Source organism: Zootoca vivipara, chromosome 17 (assembly GCF_963506605.1).
Source record: "Zootoca vivipara chromosome 17, rZooViv1.1, whole genome shotgun sequence".
NCBI classification, from domain to species: Eukaryota; Metazoa; Chordata; class Lepidosauria; order Squamata; family Lacertidae; genus Zootoca; species Zootoca vivipara.
Window position 1 is genome coordinate 15,746,102 of NC_083292.1, and position 21,536 is coordinate 15,767,637.

The following is a 21,536-nucleotide window of genomic DNA, read 5'->3' on the forward strand; positions in this document are numbered from 1 at the left end:
AATCACTAAGAAGCCCATTTTTTGAGAGGCTAACATCCATTTTGAGGTGAGGGCAATTTCCTCTGAGACATGCTGTGGCCCAGAGATTCAGCAGCAGCAAATGGAACATCTGAGGAATGCAGGTAAATCTGAATATACCTTTGCCTCTTTCTAGAAATTCCTATTTCATTGTACTTTGTAAGTCACCTTGAGAACTTTGGTTAGTTGGTGGGTTTAAATACTCTCAAACAAACACACAACTTCTCACAATTTATCTCCCCCAAGCAGCAGTTTATTTTCTTTAATTCCAAAACACTTAATTTAGAAGTCTGGCATCTCATCATCCATCTTAACATGGGCTAACATTGACACTGCGCTGTCAGAATACACAGGCAACTGAACAGCCAAAGAATTTACAAAAAAAAAAAAATCATGATTCTTCAAAACTGCAAAAAAAAGCTTACAAGTATCAAAATCAAAACCTCAAGATGCGTTGCCTGAAACCAAGTCTGTGCACATAAAGAGTGAAACACAGATTGTTATAGAACCTCACATTTTAAAATTGATGGACAGGACAATATCAGTTCACATCTGCTTAGAGCCACTTCCATGTTTTGCATGTATAAGATGTACTGCTGAACTGACACAATCCACTCCAAGCAGAAAATTTAAAGATTCAATTTCCGATCAATTCTCCTAAATCATTTTCACTCTTTTATTAACCCATATAATATGAATCAAATGAAACTAAAATGCCTCATTTTAAGTTTCTTCCTGCACAATATGCCACTATGATAAACAGGGCTGTTACACCATTTAGTCCAGCAATGCCCATGAAGCCCCATCTGAAGCAGCATCTGGCAGACCTCACAGCTGTGCCAACAATACATTTATGCTTAGCACTAAATACATAGTGTGATCGTGGCAAAGAAGTATTGGTGATGGTGATGAGGTGGTGGTTGATGGGAAGTCGTGATCTGGGGAGCTCTTCAATTGTTGCCTTCCCCTGCCTCCTCATCCTGCTGGTCACTTGTCCAGAGAGTGAGGTTGTCTCGAAGGAGCTGCATGATAAGTGTGGAGTCCTTGTAGGAATCCTCGTTGAGTGTGTCCAGCTCCGCAATGGCATCATCAAAGGCTTGTTTGGCTAGAAGGCAGGCCTGCTCAGGGGCATTCTGGATTTCATAGTAGAAGACAGAGAAGTTGAGTGCCAACCCCAACCTGATTGGGTGCGTGGGCTGCATGTGCTCTTTGCTGATTTCAAAGGCTTCTTTGTAGGCAGCCTCTGATGCTTCCACAACGCTGTTCTTCTTCTCACCTGCAGCGACTTCTGCCAAATAGCGGTAGTAATCACCTTTCATTTTCAGGTAGAAGACCTTGCTTTCATATTGAATGTCACTGCAGTTCTTGATCAAGAACTTGTCTAGCAGGGCCAAAACATCATTGCACACGGTCTCCAACTCCTTTTCAATCTTCTCCCTGTATGCTTTAACCTTTTCCAGCTTCTTCTCATTCCCATCAGCCATGGTTTTCTGCTCTATGCTGCTGATGACTCGCCAGGAAGATCGCCTGGCACCAACTACATTCTTATATGCTACAGACAGCAGGTTCCTGTCTTCATTTGAGAGGGGCTCATTCAGCTCGGTCACCTGCAAATGCACATAGAGATATTAAGACAACCTAGTTTTGGGGGCCAAATATACCATCCTCCAAACCATACTACATGTACAAGTTTCACCCATATCTATTTCAAAAGCCAAAAGACTCTCTGGGCCCTTATGGTTGCAGATAAACTAGTCTTTCAACATTGGAAGTTCCATTCAATTAATCCATAGGACAAAAGACCTCTCTATGCTCTCTGAACATGGAACACATGAACAACAGTTTTTCACCTCATCACCCATTTGGAGGTTTAAAGTAACTCTGCTTTGCATTGATGAACATAGTAAGGACACCATAGGAAGCGGACAATGATTCAAGTGTATCTCCACCCTTGAGCAGAAGCGGAAGGATTTTACATTATGTATTGAGAGGACAACATTCATATCATAAGCGCAAAGCAACATCAATAATAATGAGATTATAGGGCTGGAAAATTCTCTTGCACTTAAAATTAAGGTGTGGGTGACTAATAATTTATAATGTTTATTCCTGCACAGATCTGGCACCTTCAATTTTTATGCCTTCAAAAGAGGCTAGAATAGCAGCTGTGTTAGTTTGCTAAGAAATAAATAAATGACGTTAAAGAACAGCACCTAAGGCCCATCAAATTTACTGAGGCAGAGGATTTGTGGATGAGCCCTTTTTCAGTGATTGCTCATAAAAAACATAATCCTAGCACCTTGGAACACATATTCAGCCCCAGTTGATTCATCTTTCACGGGATGAGAAAAAGGATCCCTGCATTGCATAGAGTCACATCAGCTGAGAATCCAAAATGCAGCTATAACTTCCCTGAGTCTGTGACTGCTTAGGGAAGGAATGATCTGGCTACTAAGACAATGGAAACTGCCCTGCTGAAAACTAGAGCCAGCATGGAGTAGGAAGCAGGAGTAGAGCTACCCAGCACCCACTGTGAAAGTGTGGAAGGCAAATTAGCCAAAGTCATCCTGTTGTGGGAAGAGGATATTGCAACTTCCAAAAAGAAAAAAAATTAGAAGGGTTGAGTGCTATAAATCAGTGTTTCCCAACCAGTGTGCCTCCAGATGTTTTGGGACTACAACTCCCATCATTCCTAGCTAGCAAGACCAGTGGTCAGGAATGATGGGAGTTGTAGTCCCAAAACATATGGAGGCACACTGGTTGGGAAACACTGCTATAAATGACCAACTAAGGGAGGTGCAAACCTTACTCAGTATGAGACATAATTAATGCAACAATCAACCAGTTACAAATGTGCAAACCAAGAAGTAACGTCAGTTTTTCTACAACATTTAACTCAATTTGAAGAAGGAAATGAGGAAATTTTGTATACAAAAATGCATGTGAATTTCCTAAAGCTTTCATATAAAAAATTTAAAACATCTGTATTATTAAATTTTCATTTCCCATCTCCTAAATTACAGCTAATAAAATTCCCTATATAAGGAATCTGGAAATGAACAGAGTCCTCATCTTGGAAATGTAGATATGAACTCATTGTCTACGTCACAAGTTACGTGGCATGTGGCAGCCCTGTCCACTAACAGATAATTCTACTTCTGTCTCTAGTATAAATAGCTAGCCATATGTGTGTACAGGACCAGTGGAACACCCTGTACTAAAATCTAGCTCAGGCAAAAAAAAAAAAAAGCAAAAAAAAGCAAAGCCCTGCTCCTTTTAGAGCACTGCAAAAGGCTCAATGACAAGCAACTAGTAACCTCATTGGAAGAATAATGCAATTTTTACCAAATTAAATTCCTTTACTCCTATTCACATTTATAACGCATTTCACCTTTCATTCTAACAGAATACTGCTCCACAGCTCCTTTACCACAGGGGTAAGAGTGAGGAACTAGTTTGACAGGAGCGGGTCTTAAGGGAATCTTGCCCCTGCCTGTTACTGTCCATTTGTCTTCTGAAAGGATAGATACAGCTTCACTTTCACAGTATGGCTCACTTCTTGCCTACTAAATGTAGGCAATATGGGTCACATTCAAGTAAATTGGGCAGCTCTCCACATAATGCTATGCATGCTTTCTTGAGACAAAAATCCTCACCATAAAGCAAGGATGTCTTAAGCTGAAAACCTTTTACTGAAGTTTGTACATGAGAACCAAACCTCTGCAAACCTGCTTACCATGGCAAGTGTGGTGGTGTTCTCTGATAAGCATGACACACAGCCAGCAATGCAAGCTAAAACCCAGAGACCATGGGGTAGGGAAGGGGCTTGCATACAAGACGGTGCTGGCTTTTGCACAATGCTGATAAGAATGTGCAGGTTCTCTATATTTCTCTTTGGAGTGGCAGCATGTTCTAATTCCACTGTTTATTAGGATCAGCATCTCAATTTCTCATGAAATGGGGAAGAATATGTAGCGGACAGCAATATAAGAGGAAATATAAATTCCCTTGTGAAACATCAACCAATATAATTTCAAATGGGAAAAATGTTCAAACCACACCCCACCACCAGCAAGATGATCCTGTTTAGACATGCAGAAAGCATTAAGGCTACCAGCATGGTTAAATATGGCTGCACCTGAACTAGTAGCACTGATTTCAGCAAGACACAATTCTAAATGGATGTCCTCACCCTAGAGTATCAAACCACGTTATACAATGTTGAATCTGTTCTAAAACCAATAATTAGTATACAGAATTGTGAAAGACTCCCATCACTTCTAGTCTCCAAAAAGATGAGGCCAGAGAAAGACAGAATCAAAGGAGCAGTTGAAAGGAATGATGCTATAACCATTTCAGTCCTACAATAATAGTTTAAGCCCATCACATAAATGAAAAATTATGCCAACAACAAAGATGACATTGCAAGGTACTGTATTTTGTAGAGTGAGACAAGCCATCCCTTCTATTAACAAACATGTAAGCCCCGCCCCCATTTTATATACTTCTCTAAGCACCTTGGCTCCAAAATCTAAATTTTGCCTGAAAATGTATTCCTCTGCAGAGGCTTAGACACCCAGGGCAAGCAAGGAGCAAGCACGTGCTGGCTGTCACCATTAACCCAAAGCACAGGGTGTTGACACCCTCTATGCAGCAGGCCAGAGACCTCTGGAGTATGTGCACACCCTGCTTCCTTGCAGTGCACCTAGTGATTCGCACTGCAGGTCCCTGGAGAGGGAAAGCAGGAAGCACTGGAGAATGATAGTGCAAACAACTAAGCCACACATTAAGATTAGGGACTTCCTCCCAAACCATGTATACAATGGACCCCTCTTGCACCCCCCAGACCTTTGCATTCATCACCCCATGACAGGAGCACTATCAATACCCTTTCCCTCCCTCGCATAACAGAGCCTATAAGAGAAATCCCTAGTGGAGGTTCTTTCTTTTACAGATAGCCTTAACTCCCCCTCCCCCAATGCTTCTCTTTCCTCCTCCTCCATTTATTTTATTTTTGCACTTGGTTTTAAAAGGGTCCCAAAGGAACCTACAGCTTGCCAACATTTGTGTTTTTCCTTCACAGCCTTCACATAGGAATGTTCTGTATGGTGCCCCTTGATATCAAGAGTCAGGGTGTCTAGTCATTTTAGTACATGTAAAGAATAACTCATGCAAATCTAGTGCAATTGACAACCTCCAGATTTAAGGCAGATGCCTTTGAAAGAGTCATTTCCTATATCTTTTGCCTTGGAACAGGTATCCACACTCTGATCTCTTTTCCCTCCGTTTCCTTTCTTTCCTCTCTTACTCTTAAGTAAGTTGCCCCACACTGCTTCAAGTGACATGGATGTTTTTTGCTCCCCTTTTTGTAGTAAACTGCATATTCAATTACTCTAAACACTGTCTTGAAGCTAATTCCCCCTCAGAAAACATGTTTGCTGTGATGTACTGCAACCCTTGGGTAAAGATCCTAACACATGTCATCCAGGTATGCATGTGCATTACTATACATGTGTAGTCATTCAGGAATCATGAAATTGCTCTTTTTATGGTGGGAACTTCAAAAGTAGGTCAAAAGCAGACAGGAATAAACAGCAATCCAACCCTACAAGATGCCCCAGAGCTGCACTATTTAAATGTCAGACTATTGCTCAGACTGACAAATGGATCTTGAAGCAAAAGTATCCAAGAGTAGCTATTTTAAAGACTGAATCCCCACTGCTACTGAAGCCTGCCTCAGAGCAGTAGGGTGTGCTTGTGATACAGTAGCTCAGGCTCAGAGTCAGCATGCGGCAAGACAGATGGGCAGAAACATAATCATCCAGCACTGCGACTACTGGTATCTCCAAGGTTGTGCAGAGGAAAGAATCTGAGGTAGAATCAAGAGTGTTAACAGCCAGGAAGTAGGGAGGAAGGGGTGAGTGTGCAAAATCCCCCTGCAAGCAAAAATGGGGAAACTGGGTAGTCATAAATACCATTCAGTCAGCATACTTTCATGGAAAACTCAATGCCAATGCATGAGGGGAAACCCTCCAAAGAATTCTGTCAATTGATTTTGGTCCCTTGGATTTGATGCTCACTAGGGTAATAAAGAAGAAAGTGAAGCAGATGCAAGATAGCAGAGTGAGGATGAATGCTTACCACCTGGGTCACAGAGAAGGAAACTGACATGCCCCGGATTTACATGCAATCTGGTATATTTTTTGGTGGGCCAAATAAAAAGAAGCCTGTCCAGTGGCAATAAGAAAAACAGACTTGTATAAGAATCATGTTATGTTATAGAAAACTATCAAAATTTAATTATATTTTAATCCTTTTTATGCTGCTGAATATTGAAATGACAACAACAAAAGGCAAAAATAATAATTCTGAACCAGTCATTTGGAAGGTTATTGAGGCAAGTACCATATAAATGCAAAATGGGGCTACTGGAAAGAAGGGAGATGGATAGCAGTATGGCCAAAAGGCCCTTTCTCCAAGTGGTTCAAGATGTTTTAGAAGCAGAGCCTCAAACTGAGGAACAAACTCTTAGGAAGCTCTCCAACAAAAGCCACATGAAATAGAACCCTTTGACAAACCTTGCAGAGAAGTGCTTCCCAGCAAGATCTGGCCCATGGCTCAAATTAGTCTCCATCCCACTCGAACAGTGCCCACATCCCTATTGCTCCACCTTGCCGCATGGCTTAGGGCTTGTCCTCGAGGCACACACAGACCTGCCAAACTGTTAAAGGGCACTCCCTTAGTGCACTACATACACCCACTCCATCGTTGACAATGCCCATGTCAGCTGATAAGCAGACAGGGAGGGAAATGATAAAATAATCTGACTAACCTCACCTCAAGAAAGCCACACACACTTCTGTCCTGCCTAGTCACAACATATGTGTGGTGTGGTGAGAAGACTAAAAGGGGCTAAAAGACCCTTCCCCTTTCCCAGCTCATTCCCAGAGGATGGAGACTAACAGGCAGCATGCTTTAGAAAGGAGTCTGGGAGGAGAGATCTGTTCACTGGCTAGAACCAGTTCATTATTTTACAGAAGATCCCCACCCACACCCCAACTTCTACTTTCAGAGGGAGGGCTGAGAGAGAGGGGGGGACCTAGACCAGGCCTGAGAGAAAGGGGCCACAGCAGCTAATTCAATGGATAGCACCCACCCCCTCTGAACTCCCCCTTCCTAGCTTCTTCCGAGCTCCAACTACAGAAAAGAAGCCTTCTCACCCCAAAAGGCTTCCACAATACCCTATTAAGATCACTTAATAGAAATAAAAGGGGGGCAGCCTCAGAATAACAAGAACCTAAAAGAGGCAGGTATCGCAAGGCATCCGCCTTAAGGGTTAGGGAGAAGGGAGGTGAGAAAGAGGGGGGAATACATTTGGAGCGAGGAGTCTTGGTCACCATCGCCGACCCCCTTTTCTCCTCCAGGGGGGCGGCCGCCATCCTCATCCTCCCCGTGGGTGGGTCTGGCGGTGGGTCAGCAGCGGCAGCCCCTTCTCCCTTCTTCTTCTTTGCTCCCCTCGCTCGGTCCACTCACCGCTTTCATGGCCGAAGCCATGTCGTCGTATCGCTCCGCCTGCTCGGCCAGGCGGGCTCGCTGCAGCAGCTGCTCGCGGTCGCTCATCGTCGTCGTTGTCCGGGGGCTGAGGCGGAGGCTTGAGGTGGCGGTGGGGTCGCTGGGCTGGGGCTGTGCGCGCCCTTCCGAGGCGAAGCTCCTTTCAGGGCCGGCCAAAGACAGAGGGAGGCTGAGGCGGCGGCAGCGGCGGCAGCGTCGCCTCAGAAGCAGCAGCAGCAGCAGCTCACCCTCCTTCGCCTCTTTTTTACCTCAGGCGAGAGAGAGCGCGCACTCTGTGACTGACTGGACCGACTGCCTGCTTCGCGCACGCGCACCTTCAAAAGTCTACTCCCTCGCTCTCGCGCGTGCGCGCTCCACACACCGGCCAGCGCCCGACAGAGACTGAACCCCCCCCCCACTCACTCACCCACCTACATACATACACAAGCTCACTGCATGACACTGTGCGCATGCGTCAGAGAGTAAAGCGCCGCCGCTCAAGGGAAAGGAGGGCAAGTTGGATTCCTTGCTGCGATATTACTGTATATATTTTTAAAAAAAGAAGTTGCGCGTGCGCACGCTTGACGAGGCATCCCCTTATCTTATAGTAAAAAAAAAAAAGCGGGGAAAGTGGGCGGAGCCAAGAAGACCGCAAGGGAAGGGAGGGGTTGCGGAGGGCGCGTGCCCGTGCATCAGTCCATCAGTCACGCGCATGAGCCGCGGCTGGCCCCGGCGTTCTATTTCTAGCTGACGTCATCGGCTATAAATAGCTCCGTTGCGCTGGACGCGGGAGTGCGCGGGGCGGGGAGAGGGAGCGGTAGAGGGGAGGCAGGAGCATGCGCGGTAGTCGTGCTGCATTGCAAAAGGGGTGGGCGGGCATTGCGGAGGGAGGCAGGGCGGAGGAGGAGGAGGGAGGCGTCCCACGAGGAGGGTTGTTAGATCTAGAGACTGACCTCCCCAACACCTCCCCCCAAAAAAATCTCTCCCTCGGCCGTGAAGCTCAGTGGTCTCTGTAACTCTCAGCCTGACCTACCTCGCAGGGTGGTTTTTCCGAGTGTGAAATTGGAGCGGGAAGAGCTCGCTGAAAGAAGCGTAGGATTTGAAATGTTCCCTTCCAAGTTTACTGGGAGGTGGGCTTTTTCGGGAGTGCCTTTTTACAGGACCCATTGTCTGTTCTCTTCTGCAAAGAGAAGCCCTTCCTTGCAAAGGTGGCAAGAGCTTTTCAGAGGGTAAACAAGCTTTGCCTTCCAGCTAGTTTGAACTAGGACTCCCACCTACCCCAGCCTGATGGGGCCTATAGTCCAAAACCTCTTGAGGACTAGAGGAAAAGTGAAGCGGTGTTTGTGACATTAAGGGCAGCAGGTTGGGAGGCAGATATTGGCCCTGGGCTCCATGTTCCCCCACGAGCCTGAGTGAAGTGACTTCCAAGCCTCCAACTCACCTCCGCCTGGCTTGCACACTTTTTTTCTCGTTTCATTTGCCGGGAAAGCATGACTTATTAATGCACAGCTTGTCTCTAAGTGCCCATTCCTCCTTCTCCCTGGCACTCAGACGTCGGGGCTGCAGCCTGAGCCAGGAGAAGAGTCACCCCCATCTGTTGCCATGGTTCAGGAGGAAGGGAGAAGATGGATATATTTGTCTCAGGTCGCTAAAGGCAAAGGAGGCAGACCAACCTATCCGCACAGAGCAGGACCAGGACTATGTGTGCAACATCAGCTCTCTGGTGGGACCAAGTCTGCACGTTCTTGTATATCGTCATTATAGGGGTTGTCTTTTGGAAGGGCTGTCCTCCACCCCCAGTTCTTTTTTTGCTAGAGGATGGGTTAAGGAGGAATGAGAGGAATCAGCCCCTTTTGGGGTTCCCCCCCTTTCCCATTTTCCCAATCCTCCACATCAGTTTACAATTTTTGCTCAAATCCTCAAATTCACAATTTCCACTAAAATAATCCATATATTAGTACAATCACATACAGGCATGCATTACTGTATTGTACACCTTTTTTGGAGAAATACACTGCAAAATAGTTTGCAATTATCATTTTCAAGTCCTCACAAAAATTTGTCAGCATTTTGGGGGGCATTTTGCCTAATACTGTATACTTTTTTGTTGTTGCAAATGATCTGCTGTAATAAAATGCATTTTTGTATGTCATTTCCTCTAACATATACCTTTTGTACACACGGTTGTTGGAGACCTAAATCCAGAGTACAAATTTCAAAGGACCCCCGCTTTTGGAGAATGAGAATTAGGTTTCCATTAAAATTGCACCCCCTAAAAAATTTTTAAGCAGGTTGAATACTGTTTCATTCATGTTTTCCCTGCTACATATGTCCTTAAGAAAATTTGCATGAATTCTCTGTGTCTCCAATTATAGGTTTGAAAGGAGGGTAATTAAAAAACAACAACACCTTTGCATAAAAATTTGCAGTGACTATTTTCTATGTGTAGGCATCTCTGGGCAAATTAAGGCGCGTGTGTGTCTCAGCAATATATTTTACAAGGCACCCAAGGCTAGTCCTAGCGAAGTTTTAAAAAATTAAGGGAAGGGAAAGGGCAAAATAATAATAATCCAGAGCTTAGTACAAAAGACACCCAGGCTCAGATCCCAACCAACAACAGCAACCACAATACCACCCATGCAAAGAGAGGCAGCCATTTTCAAAGAAATTTTATTTGTAATTATTCCTTTATAACTCAATGCAGGAGGCAATATCCCATTGAGAAACAGTTAAGATTGTGAAAATTACCAGAAAAATAAGAAATCAATGTAACTTTTTAAAAAAGAATGGAAATGGTTAATGAATATTTTACAAATAAATTGTAAACAGATAAGGATATGACAGGATTATTGCAATAACCTTCAGTTTCATAAGTGTACAGAATTAAACTAATTAGAGTGATTCTTTTCTTTTCTCAAGCGAACTTCTTTACATAGAACTTAAAGTAAATGTGTTAATATTTTAGATTCTTCCAGATCTCTCAAAGGGAATTTAATTCTGAATTTCGAATGTGATAATTTTACTAATTGAATTTAGAGATTAGACTTAGAAAGCTTTAACAACAGGTACGGTTGACACGCTTATCTTGGTCACAATAAAAGTACATAGTGGATTCAACAATCATTTTTAGGAAAACGTAACGTTTGGAGTAAATACCAGCCAATATTAGAACCTAAGACCCCCTGGTGGTTATCTCCACCAGAGGCCCTTGCAGTTAAAAAAATTGAATATGGATAACAAATGGCCAATCTATAAGCCACTCTTAGGGGTTTAACAAGGGCAAATAAAACTGAAGCCATAGGAAGAAATTAAAACATCGGTTATCTGGCTGGCTGTAATATCACCAATTAAAAAGTGCATTTGAGCAGGACTTAAAGGATTCAGTGAAGAAGAATCACAGTTATATTATTAAATATAATTGTTTTGTATTTGTATTTTGTATTATTAAATAACAAAAAAACCTACTATCCAAAGTACAGTATATGAATGGACATGAAGGAATGGGACATGAAGGACGAACAGGTAAAAGAATGCTTGATCAAACGGGCTAAGATATCAGACGAACAATATACATGGAACAGTGGGAAATACTGGTGCATGGAAATAAAGTTCACAGCATGCTATATGATTAGGGAGAATGATATGAAAATGCTCTATAGATGGTATCTAACACCATCCAAATTGGCTAAAATTTATAAATTTAAATCTAACCTGTATTGGAAATGTGAAAAAATGGAGGGGACAATGTATCATGCCTGGTGGAGATGCAAAAAGGTAAAACTCCTTTGGGATACAGTACATGAGGAAATAAAGATAATAAGAACCTCTAGAACCCAGAGGCTTATCTATTGGGCCTACTAGGGAAAGATATTCCAAAGGATAGGAAAACAATCTTCTTGTATGCCACGGCAGCAGCTAGAACGGTATTAGCAAGTAAATGGAAAAGTAAAGAAATCCCCTCAAAAGAGGAGTGGCTATGCAAAATGAGCGATTACATACAATTAGCAAAATTAACAGCAGCCATAAGGCTACAATCAAACCAAAGATTAAGGTTAGAATGGGAATGTTTTGAACAACATATGGAAAAACACTGTTCACAAAAAAGCATGTTGAGATGCATAGATTAAGGTAATAGAGTTATAAGCAGCTTATAAGAAGAATGATGTTCAAAAGGATATATCAGAAAATTTAGAAAGGAAATGCAATGCAAATACTCAATATAATTTACAATAGAAATTGGGATGGAGGGGAGGGGAGTCAAGGTGGGTGGAGGGTGTTGTGTTAGGTTATGCAAGGTCGTGCTAAGTAATTATATGTTAGTCTAGTCATGTCTTATGTACCCAATTTGTGTGTGGTTTTTTTTGTATTGTTGAGCTTTTTTTTAAAAAAAAAGTATATAATTAAAGTAGGTGAATAAAAAAGTTAATTTAGAATATGCAAGAAATATAAACATAATTTTAAGGGACCCCAGAAAGACGAAGAAGGAAGTCTTGAAACGTTTAAATGACTGTAAAACTATTGAAATGTATATAACTGAAAATTACAAAATAAAATAAAATAAAAGAGAAACAGTTAAGATGAAACTGCTGGCCCTCCAGATGTTGCTGTCCCATCAGCCCAAACCAGCAAGGCCAGCAATCCAGGATGATTCAAGATGTAGCCCAGAACATCTGGAGGGCCTCACATTTGAGTTAAGCAAATAAAACCCTCAATGGACCTTGTGATCTGGAATGCTGCTTAAAAAGTAAACAATTTGATAAAATTACTGCAAAGGCCATATAACAATCTTACATTTCTATGGTCTCTGGCATGTGTCAAATGCCCCTTCCTCTCTCTTGCCTCCAAAGAGACACAATTTCCATTATTTCAGCTCACAACAGAAGTTCCACAACAGGAAAGAGCGCAGAGTGGCTTGGGGCGTGCTAGCTGCTGGGCACACCATACACTGAAATTACATTATTTCCCCCAGGGAATCCTGGGAACTGTAGTTTACTCTTACAGCTACAATCTGGAACCTACAGTTCCAAAAATTCTTAAAGAAAGCCATGTATGTTGGTCTTGCTCTCCTCCTGTGAGGCTTGGAATACACCTCTGTCCAGGTGGAACCTCTGAAGGCAGCTAAGCAGATTCCCATCAATGAGCTCTGAAACTTGACAGCTTATCAAACGGTTGAAGCCTTCCTTTGCAAAATAGTTACAAGAAATCTTGGAGTCCTTAGCAGACCCCGATGTCAAAAGTGGTTCTGTTTAGACTATGAACCACCTGAAAAGAGTTCCCTGGCACTGTTTTCCACAGATGCAACGGATGACGAATGTGGGTCTTCGCAACTGCAGGACATAGTACTGGTATGTTTTGGATCCAGCACAAGGAGAGGCAGGAAAGGATCAGTGGAAGGCTTCTTAAAAAGTAAGATCTCCCCTCCATCACCGCCCTTTTCTTTTCACTTTCTAGAAGAAAAGGATGAGAAAATGGGGAAGGTAAGTATGCAAGCATGTTCAAAGGCCATCAGAAGAGCCTTGCCATTAATTTCTCCAACCCTCTTCTAAAGCCATCCAAGTTGATGGCCATCACTTCTTCGAGGACCCAATTCCAGAGTTTAGACTATACCCTGCGTGATGAAATCTGCTCCCCCTTTTCTCATTTCCTATGCTATCTTAGGGGCACCCCTTCCACAGATAACTCGTCCCCACGAAATTGTACAGCGGGCCCGTAGCTTAGCACTCACAACAGCCTCAAGCTTTGTTCTTTTAAAACTTGAGAAATGCCGCCCCTCGTTGCTTGACTTACGGGCCACTTTGCAAGATGGCAACCGCCTTGTGAAGTTGGCGGGCTCTGAACTCCTGGAGGGGCTGGATCTGTGTGATCCACCAGATTCACCTGGGCTGCGTGCCACGTGCCAATCCTCGGTGCTGCTGTTACCCCCAAGGAAATGGGGCACTGACAGCGGGCTCCCTTGCCACCTACTTGCCTGTTCTTCGTGATCCAGACATAGGGAGTGGCCCTTCCTGTGAGCCCCCAGCGTGGGAGGCAACTGCCCTAAGCTACCCAGCGCAGCCAACTTTCCTCGTTTTCCACCAGCCAACATGGCAAAAGGAGATGCCAGAGCCGCAATAAAGCAGCAGCAGCAGCCCAGAGTGCACAGAGTTAGCACATTCATTATTGATGTCCTTAAAAGCATTCCTGCTCTGCTAATGGCCGCTGAGAGGGCCACATTCCAAGATGAAGAAGAAGAAGAGTGCCGTCAGGTAGAACATGGACAGAAAGCCCTTTGGAGAAGGAGCAGCACCCCCACCGCCTGGATGAGTGGCGCAAGCCTCCTTCCAAGAAAGAAGATCCCACCTAAACATTAGCAAGAACTTCCTGACAGTAAGAGCTGTTCAGCAGTGGAATTTGCTACCAAGGAGTGTGGTGGAGTCTCCTTCTTTGGAGGTCTTTAAGCAGAGGCTTGACAGGCATATGTCAAGAATGCTTTGATGGTGTTTCCTGCTTGGCAGGGGGTTGGACTGGATGGCCCTTGTGGTCTCTTCCAACTCTATGATTCTAAGACTTTCTCTGACCTGACGGACCTGGAGGCATCCTGGTACAACCTGCATTGGAGCAATCCCCCCCCCCATCCAGCTGGTTATCTGAATACTTATAAACCACACTTCCATATAAAATATCTGTAAGGTGGACAAAAAAACACAGTACTGTATATAAAGACACCTCAACAGCACATCTTTTGATTGTTGCTTTTAAAGAGTTACTTTTACTGATTATTTTAGTGTCTTATTCTCTTTGTAAACCATTTAAAAAAACATTAAGTGGTGTATACATTTTTTTACAAAGTAAAAAAAAAAAAACATTCTCAGAAGCTTAGGAGTATACCCTCTCTTTGGCCTAGGCTAGGCAATTTCCAGTTCCCCAGTTGTACTCTCTGCAAAAGAAAAGTTGAGTCTTATTCCTGCCTCCATAAATTGGCAAACTGATTCTCGCAGGGATGCAGATGCTGTGAGGAGGGACCCTCCCCCCCAAGTACCTGCCAGTCTTGCCAGGCCCCAAGGGGGTTGCCGGAGAGCTTGAAAAGCTTTCCTGCTTGATGGCTCTTGGTTCCACTTCAGCAGGGCTGTGAACCACTTCACCTTTTTGGTCCATGCGTGGCCTCTTCTGTGGGGAACAAGGAACCATTAATCTCCGCAACAACCCTGTGAGGTAGGCATGTCAGGCTGAGAATGACTGCCCCAAGGTTAACCAGTGAGTTTCATGGCCGAGTGGGGATTTGAACCCATGTCTCCCAGGTCCTAGTGCCATAACTGGTTCTCGTTCTCTCTTTCTCTGTGTATGTGTGCAAGAGAGAGAAAGATAAGAGAGATGATTCTAAGTTCTTGCACTGTGAAAAAAAGGGAGAAAATCTTATTTCTATCTGCTTTCTTCACACCATGCTTGAACGCCTAGTTTTTAAAAAAACCATTTAAACTAAAATCTAGTAAATTAGACTGTGGCTCTGAAGACGGAAATTGCCTACAGAATTATCTGAATGAAGCATGGCCCTTGAAACTACTGTTTTTATAATTTAAAATGTGGTTTGTTTGGTTCCCTTTTTATTTTAAATTGGTACTAGGAAGGGCCAGACAGGAACAAAAGCACAGGCACCAGCAAGCAATAGAATTCTGGCCTTGGGTTCAAATCTCAGCTTCTGACAAATTATTTGGTAGGAAGGAACAGCACCAAGGTGGTTTGTTTTATACTACTGTAGTACAATCAGGAAATAAGGGGGCGGAGGGACAAAACTTTCTCAGGTGTGAGAAATGAGACAACCCCCTGAAGGAAAAGTTACAAAAATTCTTATAACACTGACCATTACCATGGCTAAAAGGATTCTCTAGCCTAGAGTCTAGGGCAGGGGTAGGCAACCTAAGGCCTGTGGGCCGGATGCGGCCCAATCGCCTTCGAATCAGCGTGTTTTTACATGAGTAGAATGTGTCCTTTTATTTAAAACTAGTGGATTTTAGCCCGTTTAAAAACGGGCGCTAGAGGAAGCGGCCTGCCGGGACTGGCTTGGCGGTGGCGGGTCTTCCCGCCACCACCAAGCCAGTTCGCAGCGGGGGCTTTTCGCCGTTTGCCTTCCCCTGAGGGGGAGGCAAACGGCGAAAAACCCCGCCGCGCCGCAATTCGGCTCCGGGACTGGCTTGGCGGTGACGGGTCTTCCCGCCACCGCCAAGCCAGTCCGCAGCGGGGGGTTTTCGCCGTTTGCCTTCCCCTGGGGGAGGCAAACGGCGAAAAACCCCGCCGCGCCGCAAATCGGCTCCGGGATTGGCTTGGCGGTGGCGGGTCTTCCCGCCACCGCCAAGCCAGTCCGCAGCGGGGGCTTTTCGCCGTTTGCCTTCCCTCGAGGGGGAGGCAAACGGCGAAAAACCCCGCCGCGCCGCAATTCGGCTCCGGGACTGGCTTGGCGGCGGCGGGAAAAAGGGGAGGAATTCCTCCCCTTCTTCCCGCCGCTGCCAAGCCAAAGCGGGCCTCCCTCCGCGCCCGCTGCCGCTTCGGCTTCCTCGGGTTCCCCGAGGAAGCGCCGTCCCATGCCGGAGGTGTGCGGCAAGGCTGCCGGGGGGGGGGAGCGCTTCTCTCCCCCGCCGCCTCACCGCGCACCTCCAGCATGAGACTGGGCTTCGGAGCGGCGGTTGGCGGAGCGGCAGTTGGCTGTTCCCTGTGTCCCGAGAGCACGGGTCCAATCCCTGTGTCCCTGGTTGTCCCTCCGTCCAATCCCTGTGTCTCTGGGGGACATGCGCAGTACCCCAGGGACACACGGGACATCTGGACGCAGGGACAACATGGACATTATTATATAGGATGCATATAGAATGTGTCCTTTCATTTAAAATGCATCTCTGGGTTATTTGTGGGGTCTGCCTGCTGTTTTTAAATGAGTAGAATGTGTGCTTTTAATTGAAATGCATCTCTGGGTTATTTGTGGGGCATAGGAATTCGTTCATTTTTTTCCGCCAAAATATAGTCTGGCCCACCAAATGGTCTGAGGGACGGCTGAAAAAGGTTGCTGACCCCTTGTGTCTAGGGTCTCTAGCCAGCTCCTCTCTGTATTCCACCTGCAAATTGCAGTCTCCAAATTGGGGAAAAGATGAGGTTTTCATATAAAATCACACCTCTCAATCATGACCTCTCAGTTAGTTTACTCTTGTGGTGGTGATGAACAGAGGGCAGAGAATCAGGTGTGCCACTCCGGGCCCCTTGAAGGGAAAAGGTGGGGGTATAAATCCGGTAAACACAAATAACTCCACCCGTTCCTGGCTGGCAACTCACCAGCGGCTCCCGTTTCTCTTATAAGCAAGCAGCCTTCCCCGCACGCCGGGCTCATTCCCCCGCACTTGCCGAGAAAGACGCAGGACCAGCCCCGCCCCAAGGCAGGACCCGAGCGTGTGGGCAGGGTCGCTCAGCCCGTTTGCAATCGGAAAGGTGGTGGGGGGTGTCGGAGCGCACGTTGCAAGGCCAAGGGCGGGCGGGCAGGCGAGCGGGCAGCGGCTTTGAGGTTGGGGGGGGGGTTCTCCTAGGGGTACAGCTAAGGGGGCAGCAGAAGGTCCTTTTAAAGGTGCTGACTTCTACCCAGTTCTTTATTTGCTACAGAGGCCTCGGCTCCGAAAATCTATGCCGATTGATCTTTTCGTTTCTGTAACACCTTTAAAAATATCTCTAAGCGGTGTACAAAAAATAAGAATGAAGCGACAACAGGCGGCTTAAACAAAGACATCGCAAAATTACAGTTACATGCAGTACAAATTCAGATAACCATGTTCAAATATATAAAAGGATGTCATATAAAGGAGGGAGAAAGGTTGTTTTCTGCTGCTCCAGAGAAGCGGACACGGAGCAACGGATTCAAACTACAAGAAAGAAAATTCCACCTAAACATTAGGAAGAACTTCCTGACAGTAAGAGCTGTTCGGCAGTGGAATTTGCTGCCAAGGAGTGTGGTGGAGTCTCCTTCTTTGGAGGTCTTTAAGCAGAGGCTTGACAGCCATCTGTCAGGAATGCTTTGATGGTGTTTCCTGCTTGGCAGGGGGTTGGACTGGATGGCCCTTGTGGTCTCTTCCAACTCTATGATTCTATGATTCTATGATTCTATGATTCTAGGTAGGTGGCCGTGTTGTTCTGACGCAGTCGAAATAAATAAAATTAGAAAATTGTCCAGTAGCACCTCAGAGACCAACTAAGTTTGTTCTGTGTATATTGTATAAGCTTTCATGTGCATGCACACTTCAGATGCAGTACGAAGTTACTACCGTAATGCATATGAGACAATAAAATCCATTTTCCTTCTGATACACCCTCCCCCCACTCAGCCTCTGGGATCTCACACAGGGTCCAGAAAACACTCAACTCACCTACAAAAGGGCTCCACAAGAGTTGCTGTGCCTGGAAAAAGCCAACGTCTAGTGACTCTCATGCAAGACTCGCTATTTTATGGGCAGCCTCCCCCACCCCACCCCAGGTGGATGGTTTTCTCAGGCGGCCCACAGCTGTGTTCCATTCAGCTGCACCCAGTTCCAGCTGCAGCATGTTTGTTGGGAGTTTCCCTGGTGTTTCAAAGGTTGGGAAAAGGGTCCACTCACAGCTGTTAATCATGCTCTTTCCTCTCCTCCTACTGCAGCTGCTTATGTCCCTGAGCCACAAAATAAATGGGGATTCCCTATATTGTGTATCCCCATAATCAGTGGACTACCCCACTTAAGCCACAACAATGAAATTATCTGATTTTCCCACACACACACTGCAAAATGCTCATAAATGCATGAGAGCAACATATAACAATATATATAACTAGTCTCATTCAGCCCGTTAAGAAAACGGGCGCTAGAGGTGCGACGGGGCCGCGGCCTTCCCTCCCTTTCTGCGCTTGGCTGCGGGGCGCGCCGGGAACACAATTAAACAAAGCGCTCTCCCGTCGTGTCCCGCGGCCGAGCGCAGAGAGGGAGGGAAGGCCACGGCCCCGCCACTCCTCCCACGGGCCAGGTAGGGTTGTCAGGAGGCGGCGGCGGCAGACCAATATGGCGGCATCGGGCTCCAGGGCCGCAGCCCGTGGCGGCGGCGGGAGCCGGACCGGGCTCCCGCCGCGGCGGCCCCGGAGCCCAATGCCGCCATCTTGGTCCGCCGCCACAGGGGAACAGGAGGCAGAGGGTTGAGGGGGGGGAGAGAGAGCACGTGTGTACGTCTCGCCTCTTCGTCCAGTCCCTGTGTCCGTGGGGCACATGCGCATTAGCGCAAACCCAGGGACACAGGGAATACTGGACGCAGAGACACAGGGACTTTATTATATAGGATAAGTGAGTGGGGGCCCAATTGGCAACATATCCCATGCAGCCCAGTGTTTCCTGTCTATGCATGGTACCACTCTGAGGTTTTCTGCAGTCAAATGGTATGGTATATAAAGCAGATCAGATGTCAACAGACAGAGCTAGTTGGTGACCTGTGAACTGTGAGACAAGGGTTCGAATCCCCACTCAGCCATGTAGGTCAGTGTTTGATCTTGGGCCAGACACTCACTCTTAGCCTAGCTTACCTCCCAGGGTTGTTGTGAGGATAAAATGGGAAGTTGGAGAACCATGTCTGTGTACCCCCTGAGCTGCTTGGAGGAAAAGGTGAGCTATAAATGTAATCATCATCAACTGGAGAGCAAAACACATCGCTTTGAGTAGCCCGGTTGCATTTTGAAAGCTCCATGGGGGCTGGAGCACTTTTTGTGGTTTTGAAAAGCCTTTGTCTGTAGAGAGGGAACTTGCAGAAAGGCTCTCCCCTCCAAACCTTCAACCTCATTAGGAAGTGAACCGACTCCCTACCCCACAAAAGGGATTTCTTAAAAGCAATAAATAGGAGAGAGGAATCCAGTCTCTCTGCACACACCTTTCCGAGCAGAAGATTCTTGGAAGCCAGCCACACATCCCTGCATGGCAGGGCAACTGTCCACTTTGAAGGAAAAGGCTGAGTAACACAAGTCAGGCAAGGATTAGGCTCGGTGATGTGAGAATGCAGCTCTATCATCACTCATGCATAATTGCTGAGTCCCAGGTAGTTTTGGGAATGTGAGGAAATGGATCTACTCAATTTTTGGACATGCACTGACGCAGAAAGATGAGGTGCACTCTCTCCTCCAGTTTTGCTTATCTAGCTTCATGGAATCATGTTGGAAAGGTCCCCAATCCAATTTTTTGCTCAGTGCAGGGTCTTATAATGCAGGATCCAGCCATAGCAACAATGACAAATGGCCAACCAGCCTCTATTTAAATGCCTCTACCAGCTAAGGAGAACCCATCAATCACCTTCTGAGACAGGCTTCTCCATTGTCAAATAACTCTTATCCTTATATATTTTCTATTATTATTTTTAGCCCAGGTCCAATTCTTTGATTTCTCTCCACTGGTCCTAGGCCTCCCCTCTGGAATGGGGGTGACCAGCCCTCATTTTTTAAAAAGAAGAGAGTCTCTAGCTCTGCCTGATAAACAGTTATGAAGCATAAAGTGTAGGTAATTATCTAAGCAATTTCTGTGAAATGAACAAACATGGCTGCTCCCGAGTCAGTTTTTAGCCAATGAATGACATCAGATAAATAAGTGAGGAGTTTGCATGCCAGGCAACAGTAAAACCCGGGTTCCTAAAGAGGTGCTGTTGCCATACCCCTTTAAATGTGCTTTTCCAGCTTCTACTGTATCATCTAGTCACTGGATCCAACCATTTGCAGCTCTGTTTTGCTGCCTGCCAGCAGCCACATGCAAGCAGCAAGAGCCAATGAATACACCACCCCTGGGAGGAGAACAGTGTGCTTTTATTCCATAAATATTGTACAACTTTTTACATATGCACAAAATCTCCCAATGAGCATTTTCAAAAGATGAAAAAGTTAGTTTTTCTGAAAAAGCTTCTGGTCTTCTTCCACTGCTGTCTGATGCCCATCAGGCTGTCCTCCATTTGGGCGGGAAGTCGCCTTCCCATATTAAGACTTATCCATTTGCATCTGTGAAATGTGCCCATTTGTGGCTTCCTGAGACCTTGCTCCCAGGAGCCTGCCCAGGATTTCTCAAGATTCTCTTTGCACCCATTTTTGCAGGACAGCTAACTTCAGCTACATTTGACTTCTGTGGCTTGTGGGGGTTCTTCAAGGGGCGCTGGCGTGCATCTTCTCCAGACAGCCTGTCCAGAAGGAGACCAGCCGGTTGTCCTTGTTCCAGCAGAAGTCGGTGAAGTCCTTCAGCAGCCGGTCAGCAAACTTCTCGTCCCCTGTTGCACTGGACCGCCACGTTTTGGTCAGCATGGTGTTGTAGGCCCAGTTATAGCCGACACGCTCCTCGCAGAAGACATTCTGGTTGGTGGAGCTGGTGGAGTTGCGCCGCCGTCGCTGCTGCCCAGAGAACTTCCGCTTGGAGTACGGCAGCTGAAGGAACACCGTCCCTGAAACGAGAGGACCCCGTTTTTTAAAAAAGCAGCAACAATCTCATATTGCAGTTAGGTTAGTAATGGATACAGGTCAGCGTATGATGCATACTGCGAGCCTGGTCAACTTACAGCAGAGTTAGCATGCCTGCTAGTTCTGTTCTTAAAATGAGAGCTTGCCTCCTTTGTAAAACCTGCTTTGCTGAGGAGCTAGGTTTTTGCAAACAGCTCCAGCATGAGCTAGCAGTACAGCTCTTGCAAAACATCTCTTCTCAATCAACCTTATTGCCACAAGCTTGCTCAAAGAGGGTGGGTTGGTGATCACATTTTAAAAATATTTTTTATTACTTAAGACAGAAAGGCTAGTCAAAAACTTTAGGCCTCACTATCAGGGACTCTGAACTCCCCCCGAGCCGCCACACCCCTCCCTGGGCTACCCTTGAAGTATATTAATATTTCTTGTTTTGAATATTATTATTATTATTATTATTATTATTATTATTATTTTAAACAACTTCCCTATACTGGGCTGCCTACCCTATACAGGGCTGTCT

General features: G+C 45.7%; 2 protein-coding genes and 1 long non-coding RNA gene across 11 annotated transcripts in view; all 3 read right to left on the bottom strand.

Annotated features, from left to right (window-relative positions):
- Positions 1–249: 249 nt before the first annotated feature.
- Positions 250–7,967, bottom strand: YWHAH (tyrosine 3-monooxygenase/tryptophan 5-monooxygenase activation protein eta). The gene is made up of 2 exons (XM_035098758.2): positions 7,552–7,967; positions 250–1,625 (listed from the first exon to the last, which is right to left on the bottom strand). Exons 1-2 carry the CDS (start codon positions 7,636–7,638, stop codon positions 969–971), a joined length of 744 nt encoding a protein of 247 aa, XP_034954649.1. The 5' UTR covers positions 7,639–7,967; the 3' UTR covers positions 250–968.
- A 2,219-nt stretch (positions 7,968–10,186) lies between these two features.
- On the bottom strand, positions 10,187–18,005 carry LOC118076353 (uncharacterized). Its single transcript, XR_004691487.2, has 3 exons — positions 17,943–18,005; positions 14,588–14,715; positions 10,187–13,016 (listed from the first exon to the last, which is right to left on the bottom strand). It is a non-coding gene; the product is annotated as an uncharacterized LOC118076353 (long non-coding RNA).
- A 1,753-nt stretch (positions 18,006–19,758) lies between these two features.
- Positions 19,759–21,536, bottom strand: part of DEPDC5 (DEP domain containing 5, GATOR1 subcomplex subunit) — a 50,543-nt gene continuing 48,765 nt past the window's right edge. For 5 of the 9 annotated variants that reach the window (XM_035097580.2, XM_035097581.2, XM_035097582.2 and 2 more), the window contains one exon: positions 19,759–21,000. In XM_035097580.2, the coding sequence (XP_034953471.2) occupies positions 20,708–21,000 (293 nt within the window). In that variant the 3' untranslated portion in view covers positions 19,759–20,707. The remainder of the gene's footprint in view (positions 21,001–21,536) is intronic. The other 4 variants (XM_035097585.2, XM_035097586.2, XM_035097583.2 and 1 more) reach the window with 2 other exon arrangements.